This window comes from Mirounga leonina, unplaced genomic scaffold, assembly GCF_011800145.1.
Source record: "Mirounga leonina isolate KUSES-001 unplaced genomic scaffold, KU_Mleo_1.0 Mir_180, whole genome shotgun sequence".
Taxonomy (NCBI): Eukaryota; Metazoa; Chordata; class Mammalia; order Carnivora; family Phocidae; genus Mirounga; species Mirounga leonina.
In genome coordinates, this window is record NW_023270469.1 from 33,334,971 (window position 1) to 33,362,810 (window position 27,840).

At 52.7% G+C, this 27,840-nt stretch overlaps 1 protein-coding gene across 3 annotated transcripts in view; it reads left to right on the forward strand.

The window, feature by feature from the left end:
* The window catches only part of ZNF423 (zinc finger protein 423), a 277,830-nt gene that overhangs the window by 131,087 nt on the left and 118,903 nt on the right, over positions 1–27,840 (forward strand). For all 3 annotated transcript variants that reach the window (XM_035025261.1, XM_035025259.1, XM_035025260.1), the window contains 2 exons: positions 1,897–5,111; positions 11,795–11,879. In XM_035025261.1, the coding sequence (XP_034881152.1) occupies positions 1,897–5,111; positions 11,795–11,879 (3,300 nt within the window). The remainder of the gene's footprint in view (positions 1–1,896; positions 5,112–11,794; positions 11,880–27,840) is intronic.

Sequence of the window (27,840 nt, forward strand, 5' to 3'; positions counted from 1 at the left end):
TCTCCTCCCTTGGGCCCCTCTGTCTGCACCCCACGGAACCCAGCTGGCATGAGCTGGGAATTAACCAGGCGGGGGCTGGGGCATCTCCCACCGCGTCTAATCCGAGGAGCTGGCAGCGGCTGCATCCTTCCCTTGCCGTCCGAAGGGCCCTGTCGTGGGAGGCCCCGGGGGAGCAGGTGCCCTCGCCCCGGGAGGATGTTCTGGGAGGTGCCCTGTGCCAGGCTGGGCGGCTGGGCTTCAGAGGTGGAGAGGCCTCCGGGAGGTACAGGACGCAGGGCTGGGAGCTTTGCAGAGAGCCTCATCCTCCCAGGCAGAGCTTTGCCAGTGCTGGCGGCTGGGGTCAGGGGCAAGGCCAGGGACCAGGGGGGCACGTTGGGGTCGTGGGTGGGGTCCAGGAAAAGGCTCAGAGCCAGCGCTGAGGAGACCCCTCAAAATCCTGCCTGGGACAGCAGAGGCAACTGTGAGAGCCTCGGGGTATGGGACCCTCGGGGCCGGGGTCATGCCCGTGGCTGTGGTGAGTGCCACCAGGTGTGAGTGTGAGTGTGAGCCACAGTGGGAATCGGGTGTGTGAACGGATGTGTATGTGTGTCTGGGCTGCCTCTGGCCCAGACTTTCTGGGTTAGGTCTGTGAGGCTTTTTCTGGAGATTAAGCTGTGCTGGCCGGGGCAGTGGTTTATTTCCTTGGGGTTACAAGAGCAAGGTCAGTGCGGCTGCATCTGAGCTTTTGTTTGTCTCTCCCCTGCCCGTGGTAGCCTGCGGTCCGTTTCATTCATTATTAAGTTTTAAATCCACCTGACGCGAAACTTGAGCCGCAGAACTCACTCCGTGCGCAGGCTGGCTCGGCCTGACCCCCACCGAGGCGTGGGGGAACCTCACCGGCTCTGCTCGCTGGGTCCTGGGTGCCTTTGTTTTGCCAGAAACGGCCAGCCCCTGGTTTGTTTAGGTTTCCCCTGAGGCTGGATGGGCCAGCGAAGGCCGGGGGGTGGGGGTGGGGTGGGCCAGGTGCTCATCTGGGCAAGGACGGCCTCCCCTGCCTGCCAAGGTGGGTTTCAGGGCCATCTGGACCCCGGGCTCATCCCCTAGTCACCCCGGATCAGGCCATCTCCCAGGGTCCTGAGCGGCCTTGGGGCAAATCCAGGGGTGGAGGGGGGGCAGAGCAAGCACCCCCTCTTAGGATGGTTTGGGCTGGGAACGCCACAGATCCTTCTCAAGCAGCCTTTGCTTACTCCTGTTTGTGCTGCTGGGTCTGATGCCACGTGCCCGGGACTTCGGCCTCCCGGGTCTGTCTGCTCCCTGTAGCAGCAGACCCAGCTCCATCCCCAAATGTGGTGCAGCAGAATTCACTAAGGCACATTTTCATTTTTTTGCGGGGGGGGGGGTGCATTTTCTTTTCTTGCACGGTTTTGCCTATGCCCCTAAGGATAAGTGGAACCTCCCACCAGGACCAGGGGCTGGAAGGGGAGTCAATCCCCAGGACTCCTTCAGGTGGGGACCTGCCTCCTTTTGGCCTTTGGGACTGCTGGTCGGTGAGGTCATTTCCGGGGACTTTTTCGCTCTCTGGCTGCACCCCCAACACCATCAGGGAAGTGCTCGAGAGCTCACCTCCTGTGGGGGGTACGGTGTCCAGCGAGGCCCACGCAGGTGTCGCCGAGGAGGAAGACTTGTCTCCGTGTCTCCTCCATATCCTGCCACCCCTCTGCACACCGAGGGCCTTCATGTCCACCCGCTTCCGCTGAGCCCACCCACCCCTGCCCCCAGCACTCCCTCCCCCGGCTCCCCCGGCAGCAGTCGGCGAGCTGTCGAGAGCCGGCGAGCTGTCGAGAGCCGGCTCTGTCCTTGTTTCTGGGCGGCCCTGGGAATTGCCTCTAATCTCCTCTCCGCCTTCCCCCCCCGCAGATGGTGACGACGACCCGCAACTCTCCTGGGTCGCCTCGTCTCCCTCCAGCAAGGATGTTGCGTCACCCACGCAGATGATCGGAGATGGGTGTGACCTCGGCTTGGGTGAGGAGGAAGGGGGCACGGGCCTGCCGTACCCCTGCCAGTTCTGCGACAAGTCCTTCATCCGCCTGAGCTACTTGAAGAGGCACGAGCAGATCCACAGCGACAAGCTGCCGTTCAAGTGCACCTACTGCAGCCGCCTCTTCAAGCACAAGAGGAGTCGTGACCGGCACATCAAGCTGCACACGGGCGACAAGAAGTACCACTGTCACGAGTGCGAGGCCGCCTTCTCCCGCAGCGACCACCTCAAGATCCACCTGAAGACCCACAGCTCCAGCAAGCCCTTCAAGTGCACCGTCTGCAAGCGCGGCTTCTCCTCCACCAGCTCGCTGCAGAGCCACATGCAGGCGCACAAGAAGAACAAGGAGCACCTGGCCAAGTCGGAGAAGGAGGCCAAGAAGGACGACTTCATGTGCGACTACTGCGAGGACACCTTCAGCCAGACGGAGGAGCTGGAGAAGCACGTGCTCACCCGCCACCCCCAGCTCTCCGAGAAGGCCGACCTGCAGTGCATCCACTGCCCCGAGGTCTTCGTGGACGAGAACGCGCTGCTCACCCACATCCACCAAGCCCACGCCAACCAGAAACACAAGTGCCCCATGTGCCCCGAGCAGTTCTCCTCGGTGGAGGGCGTCTACTGCCACCTGGACAGCCACCGGCAGCCCGACTCCAGCAACCACAGCGCCAGCCCCGACCCCGTGCTGGGCAGCGTGGCCTCCATGAGCAGCGCCACGCCGGACTCCAGCGCGTCCGTGGAGCGCGGCTCCACCCCGGACTCCACCTTGAAGCCGCTGCGGGGCCAGAAGAAGATGCGGGACGAGGGCCAGGCCTGGTCCAAGGTGGTCTACAGCTGCCCCTATTGCTCCAAGCGGGACTTTAACAGCCTGGCCGTGCTGGAGATCCACCTGAAGACCATCCACGCCGACAAGCCTCAGCAGAGCCACACGTGTCAGATCTGCCTGGACTCCATGCCCACGCTGTACAACCTCAACGAGCATGTCCGCAAGCTGCACAAGAGCCACGCCTACCCGGTGATGCAGTTCGGCAACCTCTCGGCCTTCCACTGCAACTACTGTCCCGACGTGTTCGCCGACATCAACAGCCTGCAGGAGCACATCCGCGCCTCCCACTGCGGCCCCGACGTCGGCCCGCCCGACGGCAGTAACGCCTTCTTCTGCAACCAGTGCTCCATGGGCTTCCTGACCGACGCTTCCCTCACCGAGCACATCCAGCAGGCTCACTGCGGCGTGGGCAGCGCCAAGCTGGAGTCCCCGGTCGTGCAGCCCACGCAATCCTTCATGGAGGTCTACTCCTGCCCCTACTGCACCAACTCGCCCATCTTCGGCTCCATCCTGAAGCTCACCAAGCACATCAAGGAGAACCACAAGAACATTCCGCTCGCCCACAGCAAGAAGTCCAAGGCGGAGCAGAGCCCGGTCTCGTCCGACGTGGAGGTGGCCTCCCCCAAGCGGCAGCGGCTCTCGGCCAGCGCCAACTCCATCTCCAACGGCGAGTATCCCTGTAATCAGTGCGACCTCAAGTTCTCCAACTTCGAGAGCTTCCAGACCCACCTGAAGCTGCACCTGGAGCTGTTGCTGCGGAAGCAGGCGTGCCCCCAGTGCAAGGAGGACTTCGACTCCCAGGAGTCCCTCCTGCAGCACCTGACGGTGCACTACATGACCACGTCGACTCACTACGTGTGCGAGAGCTGCGACAAGCAGTTCTCCTCGGTGGACGACCTGCAGAAGCACCTGCTGGACATGCACACCTTCGTGCTGTACCACTGCACCCTGTGCCAGGAGGTCTTCGACTCCAAGGTGTCCATCCAGGTGCACCTGGCCGTGAAGCACAGCAACGAGAAGAAGATGTACCGCTGCACGGCCTGCAACTGGGACTTCCGCAAGGAGGCCGACCTGCAGGTGCACGTCAAACACAGCCACCTGGGCAACCCGGCCAAGGCGCACAAGTGCATCTTCTGCGGGGAGACCTTCAGCACCGAGGTGGAGCTGCAGTGCCACATCACCACGCACAGCAAGAAGTACAACTGCAAGTTCTGCAGCAAGGCCTTCCACGCCATCATCCTGCTGGAGAAGCACCTGCGGGAGAAGCACTGCGTGTTCGACGCCGCCCCCGAGAACGGCACGGCCAACGGGGTGCCCCCCGCCGCCACCAAGAAGGCGGAGCCCGCCGACCTGCAGGGCGTGCTGCTCAAGAACCCCGAGGCGCCCAACAGCCACGAGGCCAGCGAGGACGACGTGGACGCGTCGGAGCCCATGTACGGCTGCGACATCTGCGGGGCGGCCTACACCATGGAGGTGCTACTGCAGAACCACCGGCTGCGGGACCACAACATCCGGCCGGGGGAGGACGACGGCTCGCGCAAGAAGGCCGAGTTCATCAAGGGCAGCCACAAGTGCAACGTGTGCTCGCGGACTTTCTTCTCGGAGAACGGGCTCCGGGAGCACCTGCAGACGCACCGGGGCCCCGCCAAGCACTACATGTGCCCCATCTGCGGCGAGCGCTTCCCCTCCCTGCTGACGCTCACCGAGCACAAGGTGACCCACAGCAAGAGCCTGGACACCGGCACCTGCCGTATCTGCAAGATGCCCCTGCAGAGCGAGGAGGAGTTCATCGAGCACTGTCAGATGCACCCCGACCTGCGCAACTCGCTCACGGGCTTCCGCTGCGTGGTGTGCATGCAGACGGTCACCTCCACGCTCGAGCTCAAGATCCACGGCACCTTCCACATGCAGAAGCTGGCGGGCAGCTCGGCCGCGTCCTCCCCCAACGGCCAGGGGCTGCAGAAGCTCTACAAGTGTGCCCTGTGCCTCAAGGAGTTCCGCAGCAAGCAGGACCTGGTGAAGCTCGACGTCAACGGGCTCCCCTACGGCCTCTGTGCCGGCTGCATGGCCCGCAGCGCCAATGGACAGGTGGGCGGCCTGGCCCCGCCCGAGCCCGCCGACCGGCCCTGCGCCGGCCTCCGCTGTCCCGAGTGCAGCGTCAAGTTCGAGAGCGCCGAGGACCTGGAGAGCCATGTGCAGGTGGACCACCGTGACCTCACGCCGGAGACCAGTGGGCCCCGGAAAGGCGCCCAGACGTCGCCAGTGCCCCGGGTAAGAGCCTGTCCCTGCTCCTCGGGGCTCCGCTGAGCTCTGTGTCTCCTCGTGGTGCTGCCTCTAGTAGCCCGGAGAGGCCGCGCTCTCGTGTGGCGGTCAAGTGCATCCGCTCCGTTGTAGGCTGCGACGTGGCCCCCAGGGCTGTCCGTTCCCTTCCCGCTCTGTGACGTTGGCGTACGTTATCTGTCTCTCTGGGCCACATCTGTCGAGTGCTCATCCGCAAAAGGGGGGGGTGACAGTCATCCGGACGTCATAGGATTGCTTTTAGGGACCCGTGGTGTAAGATAAGTAAAGGGCCTGGTGCCCTGGCTGACACACGGTTGTAAGTGATTATCGCCTTTCTTACAGATCTGGGGTGGACTTACTCGCTTGTTTGCTGAGTCTCCTTGGGTGAGTCCCTTTGCTCTCTGGGCTTCAGATTCAGGATTCTTTTGATAATCCATAGCCATCATCTATAAAGGGCTCAGGACCTGCACTTAGTTCGGGCCGATCGTGCTAGCCGTATGCACCAGCTGATAACTGTTATCGTCCACAGCACACATTATAGTTAGGGCAGTTGCTGGTACATGGAAGACCCTAGGAATGGTTCCCGTGACTGTTCTCCTTCGTGGCTGATGGATCCTTTCAGTCGTCATCAGATTTGTCCCGAGCACCCGTTATGTTTGGGGGGGGGGCGGTGCCTGGCAGTCGAGGAGAATCAGAAATGGACTCTACCTTGGGGGCTCCCAGACAAGGGGGAGAGCACAGGCCCACAGCTAGTAGGTTTCAGGGAGGCAGGGCAAGTTTCGGGCTGCTGGAGGGTCCGCAGGGGCTGTGGGGCCAGCGGCCAAGGTGATGGTGGGCCTGGAGCCTGCGTGGCTCCTGGCTTGTCAGGCAGTATGGGCCCGGGGATTCCCAATGAGTCTGTTGTCTGTTTCCAGACGGGGGAGGTGCCAAGTGGATCTCGGGAGTATCCTTCCCTCGAGGGTCACTGCTGGTGTCACAGGCAGTAAGGCAGAATTTGGAGGAGGGCCACCTGCTGCAGGTGTCTGCTGGAAGACGGGGAAGTAGCCCTGGCTGTTCCGCTTCGGGAGCAGAAGTGGGATCAGAACTGGGGCCTGGGACTCTGGGACTTGGAGGGCGAGAATGAGAGAGAAGGAGGGCTGGAGAGAGTGGAAGGGGAATGTGCGGAGACTGCCTCTGGGCAGGGGTCCCCTAGGACACTGTGCACCGGCCCTGGTCACCACCTCTCAGCTCTGCTCAGCTTCCACTGGTGGGCGGGGTTAAAATGAAAATCTGCCTCCTCCAGGACCCACCAGGGGTTCCATCTCTCCGGGCCTCTGTCCTCACCTATAAAGCCAGAGAGTGAGGGTGATAATGGTAGCAACACATAGCGACAGGGTCTGTGTCCGGGGCTGACATCACCGGGCAGGCCCCGGGGAGGGGGGAGCCCTTCCGGGTTTTTAACGAGCATCTGCTGTGATTGGTCGGGGTTCGTGCCTCATCCGTGGTTAAATATTGTGACTGTGCCGACCTCCGTATGTGGCCCCAAGCTTTAAGTGAGCAAAGGAAGTGCTGGGCGCACAGGAAACATCACTTGCTATCTCTCCCATTTATGATCACAGCTCACACTTACCGAAGGATAAGGATGTGCCGAGCACTTTCTGTCTACGCCGTGACACTACCTTTACGGATGAAGAAACGGAGGCACAGAACCGTTGGCCGTTATTAGCCCCCAGCTGTCAAGAGGCAGAGAAGGGATTTGAACCCAGGGAGCGTGGGCCACAGCCGAGCGAGCTCTTGACCCACATTCTGCCTGGCTCTGGAGCCCATCCTGGTGGCAGGCTGGGGTGGGGTCTGGGATAGTTGCCCCCCTCGTTCAGACTGTGGGACAGTGTGGCAGGGCTGGGGCCCGGTACACCGTCCTCCCAGGTGCACCCCAGCCCCATCCCTGCCTTCCCACACTGCCCACCGTGGTGCGGGGGCTCCTGCTAGCCACGGGGCTGCTTCTGGTGCCTCCAAAGCCTTGAGCTATTGCAGCCGGCCCCTCCCCAGTCTCTGCCCTGGATTCTGCATCAAGGACCACTTCATGAAGCCCCTAGTGTGTGCGTAAAGGCTCTTTATCATTTCCGTGGCAACAACCTGGGAGCTTTGCCGTGACCTCTGTTTTGGCAGAGATGGTCCCCAGGCTCAGAAAGGGGGAACCATCTACCCGGGGATGCACAGCTCTACCTGCCAGCTCACGGATTCAAACCTGAGGGGGCTTGTTTTCTGGGAGCCCGACAGGCCTACCTCTCCCTGTCCCAGGCCTTGCAAGAGAGGAGGTGAGCAGACAATCACATCTAGAGGCCTGGGCAGATGGGCCATTTGCAGAAAGGAGCTAGACAAAGCATGGAACCTCCCCAGTGGAGGCCCAGCCTCTGGGGCCTTGCCCCCTGCCTGGGCACGCCTGGGGGCAGGGGCCCAGCTGTCTGTTCGCCCACCCCTCGCTCCCCTAGGACTCACGCATGCAAGAGCAGACTCTGGGGGCCGAGCGAGGGCTTGGGGGCTGGCAGGCTGGGACCCTCGGGAGTGTATCCATAGCAACCAGCTCTCAGAGGACTGGGTTCCCGTGGGGCCGAGGCTGCTGTCGGCTGGAGCGGGGAAGCATGGAGGCTCCAGCCCCGCCCCCTCCCCAGCTCTGTTTATGGGTAGTAACAACATCACCCCAACTCTAGGCCAGTGTGGGCAGATCCCAGCCCGCCATTGATTCCCCAGGTCCTCACAGTGCCAGCTGGGGCAGCCTAGGTGCTCTCGCACAGGTCAGAGGGCTTGGCCAGGCCGCACCAGCTCTCTGTGCCCTAGCCCAGGACCGTCTGGGGTGTTCTGGGACACGGAGCTGAGAAAAGCTGCTCAGAGAGCGGCTCCGGACGCAGCCTGCCTGGCATCAAATCCCTGTCCCCTTGCTCAGCAGTGCGGGGCTCTGGCCAAGTGGTTTAGCCTCTCCAAACTCCACTTTCTCCACCCTTAAAGTGGGGCTTCCCAAATGATTGTGAGTCTTCAGAATGAACAGAGCCTGCACATAGTAGGTGCTCAGTAAATGTGAGCTGCCATCACGATCGTGGAAATTCAGCAGCTATGGGCTGTCTTTCCTGTCGTTCCCACTCTTCTTGTCTCCTGTCTGCTGGTCTCAAGCGTGTTCTCCCTCTGCCCTGGGCTCTTCTCTGAGCTGGCTGGGGCCACACAGGGGGAGGCAGCCCTGGCCGCAGGCCCCAGGGCTCAGCTCTGGTTCTCCTGGGCTGGGCTCTGGGGAGGGGGCTTATGACAGAGGAGGTGCTTTGAATGCCAAGTTCTCTCTTTCTATAATTATGTCCCCTGGTGGGGCCTGAAGCTCCAGAGGAGGAGGGGCTCTCTGGGGGATAGAGAAGGGGAAGACAGACCAAGAGGAGGTATTGGGGTGAGGACGGGGTCCGGCCAGCATTGCAGTGGGAAGGAGACAGAGAGAGTCCTCACCTGCTTGTCCCTGAGCTCACGTTCCCCCGACGTGGAGGACCAGATGGCCCTGGCCAGGTGCCTAGCGTTCAAGGCCGGAAGGGCCGTCTTGGCGTGGGGGCCTCTGGGAATAACACACGAGCTTTAGTGAATGTTGGTGCTGGTGAGGCTGTGCGTGCGAGTGCACACGGGGACACTCGGGAGTCTGCTGTGACCGCGGGGGTGTGTCTGGGAGGGGTCCATGCGTGTGCTCGTGCGCACACTGGGTGTGACGGATGTAGCCACCGGGGCTCCAGTGACAGAGCCGAAAGCCTTTGTGTCTCGGGATGAGTTTGGATACGTCGACGTGTGTGAGCTTGTGGTCGTGAGGACGTCCCCACTGCTCTATGGCTGTTGTACCCATGTGTCTGTGTTACAGGGAGCAGGTTGCTGGGTGTGTGGCGGGGGCTGGGGGTCTTGTGTGTTGACAGCGAGTCGGGGCGAGGGAGGGTACATACGTCTGTTTGCATGTCTGTGTGTGTCCTCGTGGGCACGTCCATATCCGTGCATGCAGGCTGTGTGTGTGTGTGTGTGTGTGTGTACATCCAGGCTCTTGTGGTCAGCAGCGTCCCTTCCCTTGGGAATCCCCTGGAGTCTTTCTCCCCATCAGGAAGGGCCCAGTTATCTGCAGTCTTCTTCCTACTGCCGAGGGGGTGGCCACACGCTGGAGGAGCCCTGGGGATAGCTTCTCATTCTGCTCGGCCCCTGGTGATTTTTTTTTTTTTTTTTTTTTTTACCAAGCATAGCGACCCCCTTCATTCACCTCCCCCTAGGAGGAACAACCAAAATCACCGTAATTGTGGCCCGTCCTCTGCACTGGTCTGGACCGGCCATGGCTATGGTGTGGCCTCCACGGACTTCTACCCAAGCAGAACCATGGAGAGGGCACATGGCCTTCCTTGTGCAGCAGGCCTGCTCTGGGCTTCCTTGGTGTGGAGATTCCTGGGGTGTGTTTCATTCTCCCTCACCCCTCCCTGCCTCTCTCCCTCCCTCCCTTCCTTCCTTCCCGCATCAAGGGGGTGGGGTACACATGTGGGAAGGAATGAATGATTTTGACAATGGAGAGACCCAAGATCATTGCTCTCCATGAGCATAGACGTGGAGTTGAGCTGAGATGGGGGCTTTGGGCCTGTGTCCCCCCAGAAGACCTCAGTCCCCACTGTCTCCTCTGACCTGAACATCTCTTCTGTCTCTTGTATGGCCAGAATCCCCAGCCCTGTCTGGCCCTCCAGCCTCATGCCATTCTTCCCCGGGGCATTTCCAGGCTAAATGCCTGCTTCTCGGCCACTCTTCTGAACCCCTGGGTCTTTTGCAACGTTGGGGGAAGAGCCCCGGTCTTATCAGAGCGGGTTCTGGAGGCTGAGCGGAGACATTGCCTCTGGAACCGAAGCTCCCAGCACCAACAAAGACTGTTGTTTCTTCACTCGTGTGTTCCACCAGCATTTGCTCAGCATCAACAACCACTGTAATAAAAGTTAAGTCGTTATGAGGCACTCGGTCTGGGACAGGCCCTGTGCCCGGTGCTGAGGATCCAGCGTATAGAAGTCCCATCTTTGGTTCTCTTTGTTCCTTCTGTCCTAGTAGAGTGCTTTGCAACATAGTATTTGCAACTTTGCTCGTTTGTTCAACAGATGCTTCCCAAGCAGGGAGTCTCTGCTGGCGGTGGGACCTCACAGGTGGACGAAACACATCCTGGGCCTCTGGGTGCTCGTGGTGCAGTGGGGGGAGCAAACAAGTCAATTAGACACAACAAATCCGTGTGCTGATGAACTAGATGCTTAAGCATAAGCTCGGGGGCCTGGGGAGGCCCCGAACTCATCCCTGGGTGGGAAGTGGAGGCTTCTCAGCAGAGGTGACATTTGAACGGAGTCTTCAAGGATGGAAAGGGTATACTCTGAGTGGAGGACACAGCGTGGGCAAAGGCCTGGAGGTGGGACCCTCGAGGGGAGCTGCAGATGTGCTTGGAGTCATGGTGGGAGCTGAGACACTGAGCCCCCTGGTGGTTCATCCTGGCTGCATCGTTGAGGGTTGGGCCTGAGCGTTCAGCCAAGAAGTCCAAAGTCCTGCTCCCTTTTCCAGGGGTGGAGGGAGGCCCCATCGTCCCGGAGTTGAAGTGGTCTTCAAAAAGCTTGGATATTTTGGATTCCAGTACCACCCTGTCCCCTTCATAAAAACCCACAGCCATCAACCTTCCCCCACATAGGCAATACTGCCCCTGTCCACAGGGGCCTGCTTTCACAACCACCCAGCCAGGCTTACTGTTGAGAATGAGCTCCACTCTTTCGAATGGGTCTTCAAGAAGCTCTGAAGCTTCTGATGATCTCCATTTTCCTGCTCCCACCCCATCAGGGCAGCTGGTCTCAGCTTCCTGTGCGTGGAAGCCAGCTGTAGGATCACTGCGGCCATGTGTGCCTAGGGCAAATGAGGAATTCCTCAGTTACTTCTAACACTAGGATTGGCAGGAGCAGTATCCCCTGCTCTGCCACAGGGTCCTTAGGGCGGGTAAAGAGATGGAGTAGTTGGATGAGTGGAAAGATAGATGTATGGTTGGATAGGTGGATGGGTGGGTGGATGGTTAGAGAGAGAAGATAAGTAGATGGATGTAGGGGAAGACAGACAGATGAACAGCAGATGGATGGGTAGATGGAGGGTGGATGAATGAACGGGTGGATGGGTAGGTGTGTATAAGTAGATGGATGATAAGATAGGTAGGTGGATTGATGGGTAGACAGATGGCTCTGTGTGTGTGTGTGTGTGTGTGTGCGCACGCACGCATGTAGTTGGATAGGTGGGTAGACAGTGGGTAGGTAGATGGATGGATGATGGAGAAATGGATGGATGGGTAGCTAGGGGATGCATAGATGGATTTGAGCATGCTCCAAGCAGGGCAGCCCCCTTCAACTTCTTTTCCATGGTCATACTGTGTGCTCTCACCTTGGGATGGTGATTCCCATCATGGCAATTTCCCCACATCTAACAGAGGACAGCTCCCTTAGAATCTAGCCCAGTCCCCATCCCCAGGCTGGAGAGCTGGATTCCGAGGCAGGTGGGAATTGGATGGCTCAGCGAGACCTGGGAGGGGACCAGAGCCATTCTGGAAAGTCTTGAGCCAGGACCTCCAGGCACTTTTGCTTTATGTTCTTTTCTACCTCCTGACTATCTAATTCCTTTCTTTTTTGGCTTCCAAACAGAAAAAGACATACCAGTGCATCAAGTGCCAGATGACCTTTGAGAACGAGAGAGAGATCCAAATCCATGTTGCCAACCACATGATTGGTAAGAGAGCGTTTCCTCCCACCCATGCTGGGGCCACTCATCGGGGTCTGAAATTTGTGGTTCCGATCATCATTTCACTGCTTTTAGGGTGAAAGATGGAGTCACAACTGCTGTTTCAGAGACATTTCAAATGGGAGTAAAGTGTAAGAGCTGAGCACTTTCTCCATCCAGCCTTCTTGTCGCAGCTCCACTCACATTACAATCAAACTTTTGACAATCTCTTCCATTTCCCAGCATAAATTTCCCTCCATTTCTGAAACGAAGTGCTTTCCAGTTGTCAAGCACTCAGGGGCAATTATGCCTCAATTTCGTATGTCATGACATTGAATAGATTTAACTGCTCACATTTCCCCGCTAAACGTGGTGAATTCCTCAGGCACATTGTCAAAACAGAGTGCTTACAAAGTTATTTCAGTGCTTTTCCTATTCCCCTTCAAGTAGTTTTGGACTTTGGAAAAATCAGCCTTTCCAGAAGGGGGACTTGGAAAGCGCCATAGTGTTCCCTCTTGGCCTGAGGTACGGAGGGAAGGTGTGTGCTTTGCGTGGATGGGTGTGGTCTCCCTGGCGGCTGGGGATGCCCTCAGTGGAAGAGGGAGTGCGGCTGGATTTCCAGTGAGCGTGGGGGCTTGGCCCTGGGGGATGGAGGACTTGGCGGTGAGTGCTTTGGGAGCTTCTGGAATCCTGGTGCCTTGGGTCTCCAGTGGAAGGATGATCGCCGTCTCCAAGACCCCTGCAGTCTGAGCAGTGAGGCTTCAGGTGTGGGTTGAGCATCCTGACCCTTCACTTCCTCTAATAACTTTCCATTATAGTCTTAAAAACAGCCATGCCGACCGAGAACTGTTTTACAAAACCCTTAATCGCATACATTCGAAGAGATCCATTAACCGTGCAACTCGGTGAACTCTCATGAACCGGGCACACCTGTGTAAGCAACAGCCCAGCGAGGAAGCAGAGCATTTTCACATCCCTCCTGAGCCCTCTGGGCCCTCCCCCGCCCCCAGCGAAATGTTGTCACCATCCTGATGTCGAATGGCATAGGGCTTTTGGGCCCATTTTGCACCGGATGTAAATGAGATTGTATGGTCTCTGCTTGTTGGTGTCTGGCGGCTTTGGGTCATTCACGTTCGAGCCCGTAGTTTGCACATCGCCCCTTCTCATGGGTGTGTACTATTCCGTCGTGTGAACACTTCATTTATCTTGTCTGTCGACTCTTGCTGGGCTTCTTGGTCATTTCCGTGTTGGAGTTGTTTCAGATCATGTGCTGCTGTGGACCTTCTCGTGTGTGGATTTTGGTGAACAGGTGCATGCGGTTTGAATGGGAAGATCGGTAGGGCTGGACTTGGCGGGTCATAGGATACCAGTAGGTCACCTTCAGTAGATACAGATGGACAGATTTCCAAGGCACTAGTGTGAAACTACCATCCCACCAGCGATGCAGGACAATTGCTCACGTCTGGGCCACCATCCATGTTTTCCGCAAAAGGAGCGATTGCTAAGGTCCTTCTTCAGTGAAATTGTGCTCACGGTGAGGATGGTCCCTGGTCCCCCCCAGCGGCAGCCTTGGCACACTCGGTGGGTTTGGGTGTCCAGCGTCCTGGTGACTCTGAGTAGTTCCCCTGAAGGTGTGGACCCCGACCATGTGTGGGTTGGGGCTCGCCCAGTGGTGAGGGGAGCGGGGGCGCTGAGGAGGGGCAGGTAAGGCCCCGGGAGTTCAGCCTGACAGGGAGATTGGTGGCTTTTCAATTTCTTCTGTTTGAAAGCCCCCTGCTGAAGTAGAAGAAGGAAACTACCCTGTCAGTCACCGGCTGCTGAGAGCGCTTTCATGGGAGTGTCAAGGAGGTAAAGATGAAGATATCTAGAAATGTTTGCTTTTGTAGCAGGTGTTAATGTGTGTGCCTGTTTGTGAGCACGAAGGGCGAGAGCCTGGCTAATTGGACCACATGGTTTCAAAGGTGCTTCCCCCACCCACCCACCCCTTCCACCTTTCCTTCTGCGCAGAACCTGGAAGCCATGTGTCCTCAGGTGGAAGGCGAGGGGGTTGCTCCTAACTGGAGAGATGGGCTGGGCGTTGGGAAAGTGGGGCTGGAGGGGCACCCGGAACTGGGTGCGAGCTGGGTGCCGGGCTCCCGAGGGAGGCGGTCCCGTCTGGGGGCTGGGCAGCGCCCCTCACCCCAGCCTGCTCCGCCGTGCTGTGAGCCGGCCTCGTTCCCAGGATACACAGGGAGCAGGCAGCAAGGAGCTGCTGGTCTCAGAGCCTGAGAGTCCGAGTGAGACTTTCATGCATTGCAGAAAGCGTCACCACGCCGCGTCCCCATGCAGCGTGGGCTGGGGGCCCCATGTGAGCCATGTCTCTGGTGGCAGGGTGCGGTCTTTTGCTCTAACCTGCCCTCCCCACCTGCCGGCCCTGCCCTGGCCTCATCAACTCCATTTATCAAAGAACTCTGACTGAGCACTTCTTGCATGCAGAGTGCTGGGGTGGTCTCAGGTGATCCAGGGAGAAGGGGACCCGGTCCCTGCCCTCAGAGACCTTATGGCACCCCGTAGGAGACACCATGGCACACACATCATGCCGGGAATGGAGGTGTCACTCTGGTGACGACGCTGAGCCCCACCACATGCCAGGTACCCTAGGTGGGTGCTCTCCTCCGTCTCATCGAGCAGCTTCAGTGATGTATCCAAGTTCTTCCAGAGATGAAGCAGCAGAACCAGGGTCTGAATTAGGCTGGGCTCTCTCCACTGTGTGTGGCTCCCTGCCAGGGTCTGTGGTGGGAAGGACCCAGTGCTGCCCGCAGGGGAAGCTGACGGCATCTGGCGTCCAGGTACACACAGTGCCGGGAGGTTGATGCTCCTGGAACGAGGACTGCTAGATCCAAAGAGGTCCGTCAGAAAGGCCTGGGTGTTGAAGGCAGAAGAGGAGTTTTCTCTGTGGCAGGGCCCATCACTGGCAGAGGGCGCAGCTTTGACAAGGAAGGCCAGTCACCGGAGAACAACAGCCTCGGAGGGCTCAGCAGAAGCAGGTCCTCGCGGGATGCACTGTTAGATGGAGGAGACGGGGAGCAGTGTCTGTGGGAGGACTGTGGGGTGAGCCAGGCTCAGAGGCAGGAGCAGAGGAGGGAGTTTGGGGGGCTGGAGGAGCCTGACCTCGCTGGGATGGAGGCCTCTCATGTGGGAGCATTGTGGGCATTAGGGTGGGGAGGTAGATTGGGGCCAGGCCACAGAGGGCCTTGAATGCCAAGTTAAGGGGTTTGGGTTTGGACTCGACCCTGCAGGCTGGGGTCCAAATCTTGGGTCCCTTGGCTGATGTTTTTTTGGTTGCTCTTGAAAAACCAGAAGAGGGGGCTGCCAGGGCCCTGAGTTCCCATATGGTGCAGCTGACAGGAGTGCGGTGGCAGCTGGGATCGCGTGTTCCCGGGCACCACAGTCCCCACCCATCCCTATTGTATTTTAGGGGCTGCTTTGCTCATTTGTGTCCCCAGCCTGGTCCCCGTGGGCACCTGAATGTGCAACCTTGGGCTTAGGCACTAGGGAGCCATTGAAGGTTTGGGAGCAGAGTATGGCCTGGACGTAGCTGAGTACTTGAGGGAGATGAATCCGGCTGCAGTGTTGAGGGGGAAGCAGATAGAAAGGAACAGAGATCCACCTGGCCTGGTCCAGAGGTGGGGGGAATGAGACCAGGAGCGAAGAGAGAGGTTGGTGATAGAACCGATATTTGGTTTGTGCGGTGTACCTATTGGCCCTGGTGGCTTGGGGAAGGTGGCAGGGGCAATGGTTGGGGATAGGAATGGAAGAGTAGTGGGCCCAAGAGCCCCAGCTGGGGCTGGCTCCGAAGTCCCAGTAAATCTGTTGGGGCCCAGTGTCCCTGTGGACAGCTTCCCCTGCTAAATGGCCCGAGGCCAGAGTGGATGCCTGCAGCTGGTTGGGGGCAAAAGCCCCCCTTAGCAGCACCAAGGGGACTTGGCGGGTAGAAGTCGCACTGTTCAGCTTGACGGCCTTCTCATAAATGTGGGGCGCAGGGGGTCTGAGGCTGGCCTCCCCAGGGATCCGGACTGCTGGAGCCCTCCCCTGGGGGATGCTCAACTGGCCTTTTCATAGCGGGGGGCCTCTTCGTGGCTCTGCAGCCTCCAGACCCTGGGAGTTATGATGACTCAGGGACGCTTCTCCTTGGGAACATTTTCCCAGAACCCTCTCCTGGCTGCTGTTGGCCAGGGAGTGATTTGGAGCTGATAGAAAGGCAAGGGTTTTTTGAGACCTTTTCAGCAGCAGGGTTGCCTTTGAAATCCCCCCTCCCCACAGGGAACGAGGCCCCCTTCTCTGGGCTTCCCCCAGCTTTTGAAATGGTTTTAGACACCCCCTTCCCCAGCAGGCACATCAAAAACTTGGAGCGGTCCACAGCCCTGTTCGGTGGCCTCCCGCAGGGATGACGTGGCCCCACCCAGCTGCCCTTGCCCCCCATCCACTGCCTCCACATCTGGAAGGAGGGCCCCCTCCTCGCCCCCGAAATGTCTCTGCATGAGGCCTGCCTTGGGCTTCCTGGGCCCCCTTCCAGTGGCTGGAGCAGCAAGGGGGGGGCGCGTGTCTTCCTCTGCGTGTTGAACATGTAGGCACCTGAGGCCTCAGACCCCAAAGAAGCTGATTTGCCAGGATTGCGCCTGCCTGTTTCTCAACGGCCCGTGGATGTTTCTCCTCTCGGTTCCTGCGGGGCGTGGCTGGATAAGGGGTCTGAGAACTTGTCCTTGAAATAACGGACTTGCTCTGACCCAGGTCGGCCCTAAGGGAGTGACTCAGCCTCTGGGCCCTGGTGTCTTTACCCAGGGCTTCACAGGCCCCTGGGGGGAGCCCCGAGGAGGGTCAGGGCTGGGAAGGGACAGTCCTCAGGGAACCTTGACAGGAACGTTCACCCTCTATGTCCTTGGAAAGTGGCTGCGGACTCTGGCAGGCAGCCAGCCAGGCCAGAGTCAGACTTGGCCCAGGGGGGCATTAGGCATTCTGGGGATGTTGTTTTCCTGGTCACATCAGCCCCATTCCCTGGGTGCCTCTGAGGGCGAAGCTTTGCTGTCGGGGGTGAAGAAATTGAGGGCACCTGGAAAATCAGCCTCTCCCACCCCCTGCTTTAACATCCTGCCCCCCTGTCACATGTTGGGCTGGTGGTCCTTGTCTGTTGTCCCCTCCATAGCCCTTCCCTCGCTCGCTGTGGCAGGATGGGCCGTGGTCCACATGGAGGGTGTGTGTGTGTATGGGGGGGCCTCTGTCTTCTAAGTCTCTAAGAAGCACATCCCTAGAGGCACATTGAAATCCCCACTCTTTCTGTGGCTGCTTGCATGCCCAGGACCCGTGCTGAAGGCCTGGCCTGCAGCATTTGGGAGGGGATGGAAGGTCTGGTGTGGAAATCAGTGTCTCGGCCTCCCACCAGGGAAATACAAAACCCCTCAGATATAACTGAAGAGGAAAACACATGAAAAGGACAAGGAGAAGGGGTTCCTCTGTACTCTCTACCGCAAACACATGTTGCTGAACGGGGCTGTGTTAGGCGCTTCCATGGTGTTTTTGATTCAGGGAATGCTGGACCTAAAACATCTGTCTACCCGTAAGACGTGATGAAACCGTCTCCCTGTCCCCCCAGAGATTACATTTCAAGTTCTGGAACTGCTATTTCAGAATAACAAGCCTGTATAGACAGCGTATCATCCCATTCTTTTTACATTTTTTAATTTTAATTTTTCCAAAATCCCCTTAGCAGCCCCTAAGGATGAGAGGAGTCAGTGTCCCTGACTTTGAGCCTCATTGGTTGGTTTGAGGAAGCTGTTGATCAAGCACTTTGGTTTATGAAGGACCCATCAATTCTGGATTTTAAAATAGTGGAAATGTTCTTGTTTTCATAGATTTCTTCTTCTTCTTCTTTTTTTTTTTTAAGAGGGGGAAAGGCCTCTGTAGGTGGGGTTTCCTCTAATAATAACCTCAGTTCAGTAAACATGATTGAGATCTTTGGAGGAGCTCAGTGAGGAACCTCTCCTTTCATTCAACTGGGGAGATAATAACCTCAAAGGAAAAGTTCTATGTAATGTCACAAGTGTGAGATACGGAAGCTCAAACGATAGGCATGTTGCCGAATCTGGGCATCCAGGAAAACTTCCTGGAGGAGGTGACACCTAAGAAGATGGGCAGTAAGGTGGAAGGGGTGTTCCAGGCAGAGAAAACAGCAGAAGCCAGTTCATGGAGAAGAGGCCCATGTAGTATGTGGGGGAAATCACAGACAAAGCAGTGTCACTTCAGGAAAAAATCATGAGACAGGAGGTGGGCGGATCACAGAGACAGTGCAGCGGGGTCGGTGAGAGAAGATGAGGGTGTTGGTTAGGAGGGTGTGGGTTTGAGAAACATTTAAGAGGCAAAACCAGCAGGATTGGGCAAAATTGAATGGGTGTGGGAAGGGGAGAAGTTAGGAATGACTTCAGGGTCTCATGGGACCAAGTTTTGGGTGACAGGTAGAAGATGCTACTGTGCCCGAAGAAGAGCTGCTTGTTGCAGGGCTGGCAAAGATGGCCCTAATAATGACCTTGCAGGTGAGGCTGCCTGAGTCCCGGGCCCAGGCAGCAATACCTGCATGCCCGCTGTCACACTCACCCCTACAACTGATGAGGGGTCACTGTTATTTTTCTTCTCTTGGACGTGGGGAGCTCACGGGGCTCGTCTGTTGTCAGTAAATTGCAGAGGGGGAATTGGACTTCAGGAACTCATGAAAACGGAGTTCAGTTTTCATGTAACTGAAAAGTCCCAGGATTCCTTGGGGAAGAGGCTTCTGGAATCCTCTGAACTCCGACACCTGAACACTCATCATACTCGAGGGGCTTGAGTTTGTGTGTGATCTGACCTTGCACAAGATGCTCACGGGCGATCCGCATGCTGCTGTCTGGCTGGCGGTCGCCCACATGGGCCGAGGGCTCAGGAGAGAGGCCTGGGCTGGAGAAGGGGTCTGGAAGCATCCGCTGATATGCTGAAGGCAGCTGGGAGGAGCATGGTGTCATCGGCAACGAGAGAGCCGAGTACTTCCGGGCAGCACTGCAAAAGGCCGCGGAGAGGCCCACAGCAGGGAGGCTGAAGAGGGTCTGCTGGACTGTCCTGGGCAAGAGCAGGGTCAATGGAATCGGATGGAGGAGGGAGCTGGGGGCTACGGGGGAGACCAGCAGTGTCGTGTTGCCTTGCCTGAGTTGGAGTAAGAATCCAGAATCACTGATGGGAGCATTTTCTAAACAAAGACTCCTTTAGGAAGTGACTGATTTTAATTTATCCAGTAGAGTTTAAAAAAAAAAATTTTTTTTTTATTTAAATTCAATGTAGTTAACATACAGTGTGTTATTAGTTTCAGGAGTAGAATTCAGTGATTCATCAGTTGCATATAATACCCAGTGCTCATTACATGGAGTGCCCTCAATGCCCATCACCCCATTACCCCATCCCCCTAGCCTCCAGTAGAGCTTTATTAAGCACCAACTGTTTGCTCCATCTGCTGTAGCTATGAATATTAATGTGAAATAGAATATACAGGTGGGCGCACGTGCACGCACACACACACACACACACACTCAGAATGTAGAACTCTACAGTCAGTCACAGCGGTTAAGAGCACTCCCAGCTCATGGTTGTGTCACTTCACGGCTAACAAAGCTATCTGCCTCTGTATGCTTCAGCTCCTCATCTATAAAATAACCCCACCCTAATGGTATACAGCAGTTTAAGCAGGACTCGTTCAGCGGCAAGTCAGACCCAGCTCATACTGACTAACGCATATAAAAGAGAATTATTGGTTCATGTAACTGGAAAGTCCCAGGATTCCTTGGGTAAGAGGCTTCAGGCATGGCTGGATCCAGATCTCTCTCTCTTCTCTCAGCTCTGCCTCCTCTTTGTCGCTTTCATTCCCTGGTGCATGATGACAGCCTCTTGGTCTAGCAGTCCCAGCAGAGAGGGGCATATGCTTCCTCATTAGTGGAAAAGGTCTCAGGACCAAGACTCGCTGTCTCAGGAGGGTCCTGAAGCTACCCATGAACTAATTATTGCAGCCAGGGAGATGCAATAGTTGATTGTTCAGGCTAGCACCAGGGTGGGTCAATGTTAGCCCCCTGCCCCCTGAAAATGGGAGTTAGGGAGGGTATACTTGAAAAGAAAGGAGGTATCTATTTCCTTGAAGGGGGCAGCACAGAAAGGGTCCTACCCCTACTTTTGGGGGGGGGGTGGCTGCTTAGAGCATTAAATGGGCTAAAAATATATGAAAAGTGCCCAGCACACTGCCTGGCACATGTAAGTTTTCCATCAGTGGTAGCTGTTAACATTAATATTATTCATATCATTATTATTAGTCCCTGTGGCAGGGACTAATTAAAGATAATGCTTAAGATAATGAGGATGATAATAGAGCCCTTGTTTAGAGAGGATAAACAGCACTTCTGTGGCTGTGCTAAGCCCGCATCCCAGGTGCAGCTCAGAGGGTGCTGCTGAGGGCTTCCTGGAAGAGGAAGACTTGTCCTCTGCCTTTGTCAAGCTCTAAGGGGCTGTGCCTGCAGGACAGATCCAGAGAGTAGCTCCAGTCAGGATGATTTATTCATTTACTCCTTCATTCATTCTGAACTGTTTTTTCTTTCTTGAGCTCCAAGTACGTACACTAAGCATAGATGTCATGGCAAGCAAAACAAAATCCTGGAGCTAGTGGGGAGCAGATGGGTGTCAAACAAGCAAACGGATTAAGAAATCCTGACCCCTTCTTGGATATGCCGTCAGGCTCCCTCCAGCCTGGAACAGCACCTGAAAACTCAAGTGGTCACCCTTTTGGTCTTTTTCTGGATTTTGCACAGACCACCCACAGAGGGTCACTTTGCCAGCAGAGGCCCATACACGCAGCAGCTGGGGGACCTCCCCAGCTAACATCTGCCTTCCCCCCTCCTAAGGTACTGCCCATCCTGTGGTGTCTGTGGTCCCTGGCATCCCTTTGCTGGCCCTCTGGCCACTCTCCTACAGTCTTTCTATTCCATTGCCTAGTGCCCACCCTGCCTCTTCCAGGCCACAGCCCCTGGGTGGCTCCAGACGCCTGTGTCCTAAGCCTTCCCTCCTAGGGTGTCCAGAATTTGCAAATAAAAACAGAGAGTGGCTAGTTAAATTTGAATTCCAAATAAAGAACATGTAATTTTTTAGTCTGAGTGTGTCTCCAATATTACATGGAACATACTTATAATAAAAAATGATTTGTTGTTTATTTGAAATTTAAATTTAACTGGCTGTACTTTATTTTACCTGGCAACCCTATTCCTTCCCCACAGTCCCCAAACCTCCAGCGCCTTAGCTTGGGGAACAGTGGTGCTCCCATCCACCTTCCTTCTTTTAAAGCTCTTCGTGGTCCTTTACTCAGCCTTAAAATATTTTTAACTTAAAAATATTAAACTTTTTATTTTGAGGTAATTGTAGATTCACATGGAGATTCACAGATAGATCCCCTGTACCCGTTACCCAGTTTCTCCCAAGGGTAATAGTTCACAAAATGCCAGCGTGGTATCACAACCAGGATATTGACATGGATGCATTCAGGCTACGGAACATTCCCATCACCACCAGCATCCTTCATGCTGTCCTAGCCACTTCTATTCTGCCCCAGCTCCTTCCTTAACCCTTGAAATTGTTAATCTGCTATCCATTTCTATAATTGTGTCATTTCAAGAATGTTATATAAATGGAATTATGCATAAGCGTTCATTATCTTTGGGATCAATGCCCAGGTGTGCAGTTGCTGGGTCTATAATGCTTGCACGTTTGACTTTTAAAGAAACTGCCACACTGTTTCCTAGAGCAGCTGTGCCGTTTTACATTCCTATCAGCAATGTATGAGACGTCAGGTTTCTCTACGTCCTTGCCAGCATTTGGTTTGTCACTATTTTATATTTTAGCAATCTGATGGGTGTGTAGTGATAGCTTATTGTGGTTTTAATTTACATTTCCCTAATGGCTAATGATGTTGAACATCTTTTCATGGGCTTATTTGCCATCTGTTTGTCCTCTTTGATGAAATGCTTTTTCATATTTTTTGCCTATTTTCGAATTGGATTGTTTGCTTTTTTACTGTTGAGTTTTGAGAGTTCTTTATATATTCTAGATACTAGTCCTTTGTTGGTTACGTGGTTTGCAAATATTTCCTCTCAGTCTGTGGCTTGTCTTTTCATCTTCTTAACAGACTCCTTAAAACAGTATTTTGCAGAGTAAGAGATTAAACTTTGATGAAGTCTAATTTATCAATTTTTCCTTTTATGGCTCATGCCTTTAGTGCCCATTTTAAGAACTCTTTGTCTAACCCTAGGTCCCAAAGATTTTTTTTGCCTATTTTTTTTGCAAAAAAATTTTATAATTCATATTTCACATTTAAGTTCATGATCCATTTTGAGTTAGTGCTTACATAAGCTGTGAGACTTGGATTGAGCTGCTGCTCCTTCTTCTCCTACAAATGTGTCCAATTGCTCTTGCATCATTTGTTGAAAACTGCAGGACAGATCCAGAGAGTAGCTCTGAGTTGTTTTTGCAAAATACCAGCTAGGCATATTTGTGTGGATCTATTTCTGGGTTCCATTGATCTATGTGTCTATCCCTCTGTCATTATGACACAGTCTATATTACTGTAGCTATGTAAGTTTTGAAATCAGGTGGACTGAGTCCTCCTATTTCATTGTTCTTTTTCAAAATCATTTTAAGTATCCTAGGTCCTTTCTCTTTCCAAATAAATTTTAGAATAATGTTGCCTATATTTGCAAAAATTCTTCCTATAATTTTTTAAAAGATTTATTTATTTATTTATTTTAGAGAAAGAGAGAGAGTGAGAAAGAGAATGAGCAGCAGAGGGAGAGGGAGGGAGAAACTCAAGCAGACTCCACACTGAGTGTGGAGCCTGATGCAGGGCTTGATCTCATGACCCTGAGATCATGACCTGAGCCAAAACCCAAGAGTCAGATGCCTAAACAACTGCACCATGCAGGTGCCCCTATTCTTATCATTTTAATAAGAATTGTGTAAACCTGCATACTGATTTGAGGAGAATTGACATCTACTATGTCAAGGCTTCTAATCCATGAACATGGTATATCTTTCGACATACTTAGATCTTCTTTGATTTCTTCCTTTTTTTTTTTTTTTAAAGATTTTATTTATTTATTTGAGAGAGAGAGAATGAGAGAGCACATGAGAGGGGGGAGGGTCAGAGGGAGAAGCATATTCCCTGCTGAGCAGGGAGCCCGATGCGGGACTTGATCCCGGGACTCCAAGATCATGACCTGAGCTGAAGGCAGTCACTTAACCAACTGAGCCACCCAGGCGCCCCTTTGATTTCTTTTTTTTTTTCAAAGATTGAGAGAGAGAAAGAGAGTGGGGGGAGGGGCAGAGAGAGAGGGAGAGAAGAGAGAATCTCAAGCAGACTCCCTGCTGAGCATGGAGCCTGCAGTGGGGCTCGATCCCACCACCCTGAGATTATGACTTGAGCCAAAATGAAGAGTTGGATGCCCAACTGACTGAGCCACCCAGACGCCCCTTCTTTGATTTCTTTTATTATTTTTTTTGTGGTTTATAGCACACTGGTCCTGTACATGTTTTGATAGATTTACATCTAAATATTTAAATTTTTTTTAACAATTATAAATGATATTGCATTTTTAATTTTGGTGTTCACATGTTCATTGTTAGTATATAGAAATACAGTTGGTTTCTGAATGTTGGTTTTGTACCCCTTGAATTTGCTCAACTCAGTTGTAGGAGTTTTTATTTTTGTTTTTGTAGATTCCATTGCATTTCCTATATAGACAATCATGTCATCTGCAAATAAGGACAGTTTTATTTATTTCTTTTCTATCTATGTGCCTTTTATTTGCTTTTCTTGCTTTTTGCTCTGGTTAGAACTTCCAGCACTGTGCTGAATAAGAGTGGTGACAGTAGACATTCTTTTTTTTTTTTTAAATTTTTTTAATTCTTATGTTAATGCCCATACATTACATCATTAGTTTTAGATGTAGTGTTCCATGATTCATTGTTTGTGCATAACACCCAGTGCTCCATGCAGAACGTGCCCTCTTTAATACCCATCACCAAGCTAACCCATCCCCCCAACCCCCTCCCCTCTAGAACCCTCAGTTTGTTTTTCAGAGTCCATCGTCTCTCATGGTTCGTCTACCCTCCGATTTCCCCCTCTTCATTCTTCCCCTCCTGCTATCTTCTTCTTCTTCTATTTTTTATTCTTAACATATATTGCATTACTTGTTTCAGAGGTACAGATCTGAGATTCAACAGTCTTGCACATTTCACAGTGCTTACCAGAGCACATACCCTCCCCAGTGTCTATCACCCAGTCACCCCATCCCTCCCACCCCACTCCAGCAACCCTCAGTTTGTTTCCTGTGATTAAGAATTCCTCATATCAGTGATGTCATATGATACATGTCTTCTCTGTTTGACTTATTTTGCTCAACATAATACCCTTCAGTTCCATCCACGTCGTTGCAAATGGCAAGATCTCATTCCTTTTATTTATTTATTTATTTATTTATTTATTTATTTATTTATTTATTTATTATTTTTTTAAAGATTTTATTTATTTGAGAGAGAGAGAATGAGAGAGAGCAAGCACATGAGAGGGGGGAGGGTCAGAGGGAGAAGCAGACTCCCTGCTGAGCAGGGAGCCCGATGCGGGACTCGATCCAGGGACTCCAGGACCATGACCTGAGCCGAAGGCAGTCGCTTAACCAAGTGAGCCACCCGGGCACCCTAGATCTCATTCCTTTTGATGGCTGCATAATATTCCATTGTATATATATACCACCTATTCTTTATCCATTCATCTGTCGATGGACATCTTGGCTCTTTCCACAGTTTGGCTATTGTGGACATTGCTGCTATAAACATCGGGGTGCACGTACCCTTTCGGATCCCTACTTTTGTATCTTTGGGGTAAATACCCAGTAGTGCAATTGCTGGATCATAGTAGCTCTATTTTCAACTTTTTGAGGAACCTCCATACTGTTTTCCAGAGTGGCTGCACCAGCTTGCATTCCCACCAACAGTGTAGGAGGGTTCCCCTTTCTCTGCATCCCTGCCAACATCTGTCGTTTCGTGACTTGTTAATTTTAGCCATTCTGACTGGTGTGAGGTGGTATCTCATTGAGGTTTTGATTTGGATTTCCCTGATGCCGAGCGATATTGAGCACTTTTTCATGTGTCTGTTGGCCATTTGGATGTCTTCTTTGGAAAAATGTCTGTTCATGTCTTCTGCCCATTTCTTGATTGGATTCTTTGTTCTTTGGGTGTTGAGTTTGATGAGTTCTTTATAGATTTTGGATACCAGCCCTTTATCTGATATGTCATTTGCAAATATCTTCTCCCATTCTGTCGGTTTTCTTTTGGTTTTGTTGACTGTGTCCTTTGCTTTGCAAAAGCTTTTTATCTTGATGAAGTCCCAATAGTTCATTTTTGCCCTTGCTTCCCTTGCCTTTGGCGATGTTTCTAGGAAGAAGTTGCTTCGGCTGAGGTCGAAGAGGTTGCTGCCTGTGTTCTCCTTTAGGATTTTGATGGACTCCTGTCTCACATTGAGGTCTTTCAACCATTTGGAGTCTATTTTTGTGTGTGGTGTAAGGAAATGGTCCAGTTTCATTCTTCTGCATGTGGCTATCCAATTTTCCAACACCATTTGTTGAAGAGACTGTCTTTTTTCCATTGGACATTCTTTTCTGCTTTGTCAAAGATGAGTTGACCATAGAGTTGAGGGTCCATTTCTGGGCTCTCTATTCTGTTCCATTGATCTATGTGTCTGTTTTTGTGCCAGTACCATACTGTCTTGATGATGACAGCGTTGTAATAGAGCTGGAAGTCCGGAATTGTGATGCCGCCAGCTTTGCTCTTCTTTTTCAACATTCCTCTGGCTGTGCGGGGTCTTTTCTGGTTCCATACAAATTTTAGGATTATTTGTTTATTTCTTTGAAAAAAGTGGATGGTATTTTGATGGGGATTGCATTGAATGTGTAGATTGCTCTAGGTAGCATTGACATCTTCACAATATTTATTCTTCCAATCCATGAGCATAGAACGTTTTTCCATTTCTTTGTGTCTTCCTCAATTTCTTTCATGAGTAGTTTGTAGTTTTCTGAGTCCAGATCCTTTGCCTCTTTGGTTAGATTTATTCCTAGGTATCTTATGGTTTTGGGTGCAATTGTAAATGGGATCGACTCCTTAATTTCTCTTTCTTCTGTCTTGTTGTTGGTGTATAGGAATGCCACTGACTTCTGTGCATTGATTTTGTATCCTGCCACTTCACTGAATTCCTGTATGAGTTCTAGCAGTTTTGGGGTGGAGTCTTTGGAGTTTTCCACATAAAGTATCTTATCATCTGCAAAGAGTGAGAGTTTGACTTCTTCTTTGCCGATTTGGATGCCTTTGATTTCTTTTTGTTGTCTGATTGCTGTGGCTAGGACTTCCAATACTATGTTGAATAGCAGTGGTGATAGTGGGCATCCCTGCCACGTTCCTGACCTTAGGAGGAAAGCTCTCAGTTTTTCCCCACTGAGAATGATATTCGCTGTGGGTTTTTCATAGATAGCTTTTATGATATTGAGGTATGTACCCTCTATGCCTATACTCTGAAGAGTTTTGATCAAGAAAGGATGCTGTACTTTGTCAAATGCTGTTTCTGCATCTATTGAGAGGATCATATGATTCTTGTTCTTTCTTTTGTTAATGTATTGTATCACGTTGATTGATTTGCGGATGTTGAACCAACCTTGCAGCCCAGGGATAAATCCCACTTGGTCGTGGTGAATAATCCTTTTAATGTACTGTTGGATCCTATTGGCTAGTATTTTGGTGAGAATTTTTGCATCCATGTTCATCAGGGATATTGGTCTGTAATTCTCCTTTTTGATGGGGTCTTTGTCTGGTTTTGGGATCAAGGTAATGCTGGCCTCATAAAATGAGTTTGGAAGTTTTCCTTCCATTTCTATTTTTTGGAACAGTTTCAGAAGAATAGGTATTCATTCTTCTTGAAATGTTTGGTAGAATTCCCCTGGGAAGCCATCTGGCCCTGGGCTTTTGTTTTTTGGGAGATTTTTGATGACTGCTTCAATTTCCTTAGTGGTTATAGGTCTGTTCAGGTTTTCTATTTCATCCTGGTTCAGTTTTGGTAGTTGATACATCTCTAGGAATGCATCCATGTCTTCCAGGTTATCTAATTTGCTGGCATAGAGTTGCTCATAATATGTTCTTATAATTGTTTGTATTTCTTTGGTGTTGGTTGTGATCTGTCCTCTTTCATTCATGATTTTGTTGATTTGGGTCATTTCTCTTTTCTTTTTGATAAGTCTGGCCAGGGGTTTATCAATCTTGTTAATTGTTTCAAAGAACCAGCTCCTAGTTTCGTTGATCCCTTCCACTGTTCTTTTTTTTTTCTATTTCATTGATTTCTGCTCTGATCTTTATGATTTCTCTTCTCCTGCTGGGTTTAGGCTTTATTTGCTGTTCTTTCTCCAGCTCCTTTAGGTGTAGGGTTAGGTTGTGTACTTGAGACCTTTCTTGTTTCTTGAGAAAGGCTTGTATTGCTATATACTTTCCTCTTAGGACTGCCTTTGCTGCATCCCAAACATTTTGAACAGTTGTGTTTTCATTTTCATTGGTTTCCATGAATTTTTTAAATTCTTCTTTAATTTCCTGGTTGACCCATTCATTCTTCAGTAGGATGCTCTTTAGCCTCCATGTATTTGAGTTCTTTCCGACTTTCCTCTTGTGATTGAGTTCTAGTTTCAAAGCATTGTGGTCTGAAAATAGGCAGGGAATGATCCCAATCTTTTGGTACCAGTTGAGACCTGATTTATGACCTAGGATGTGATCTATTCCGGAGAATGTTCCATGGGCACTAGAGAAGAATGTGTATTCCGTTGCTTTGGGATGGAATGTTCTGAATATGTCT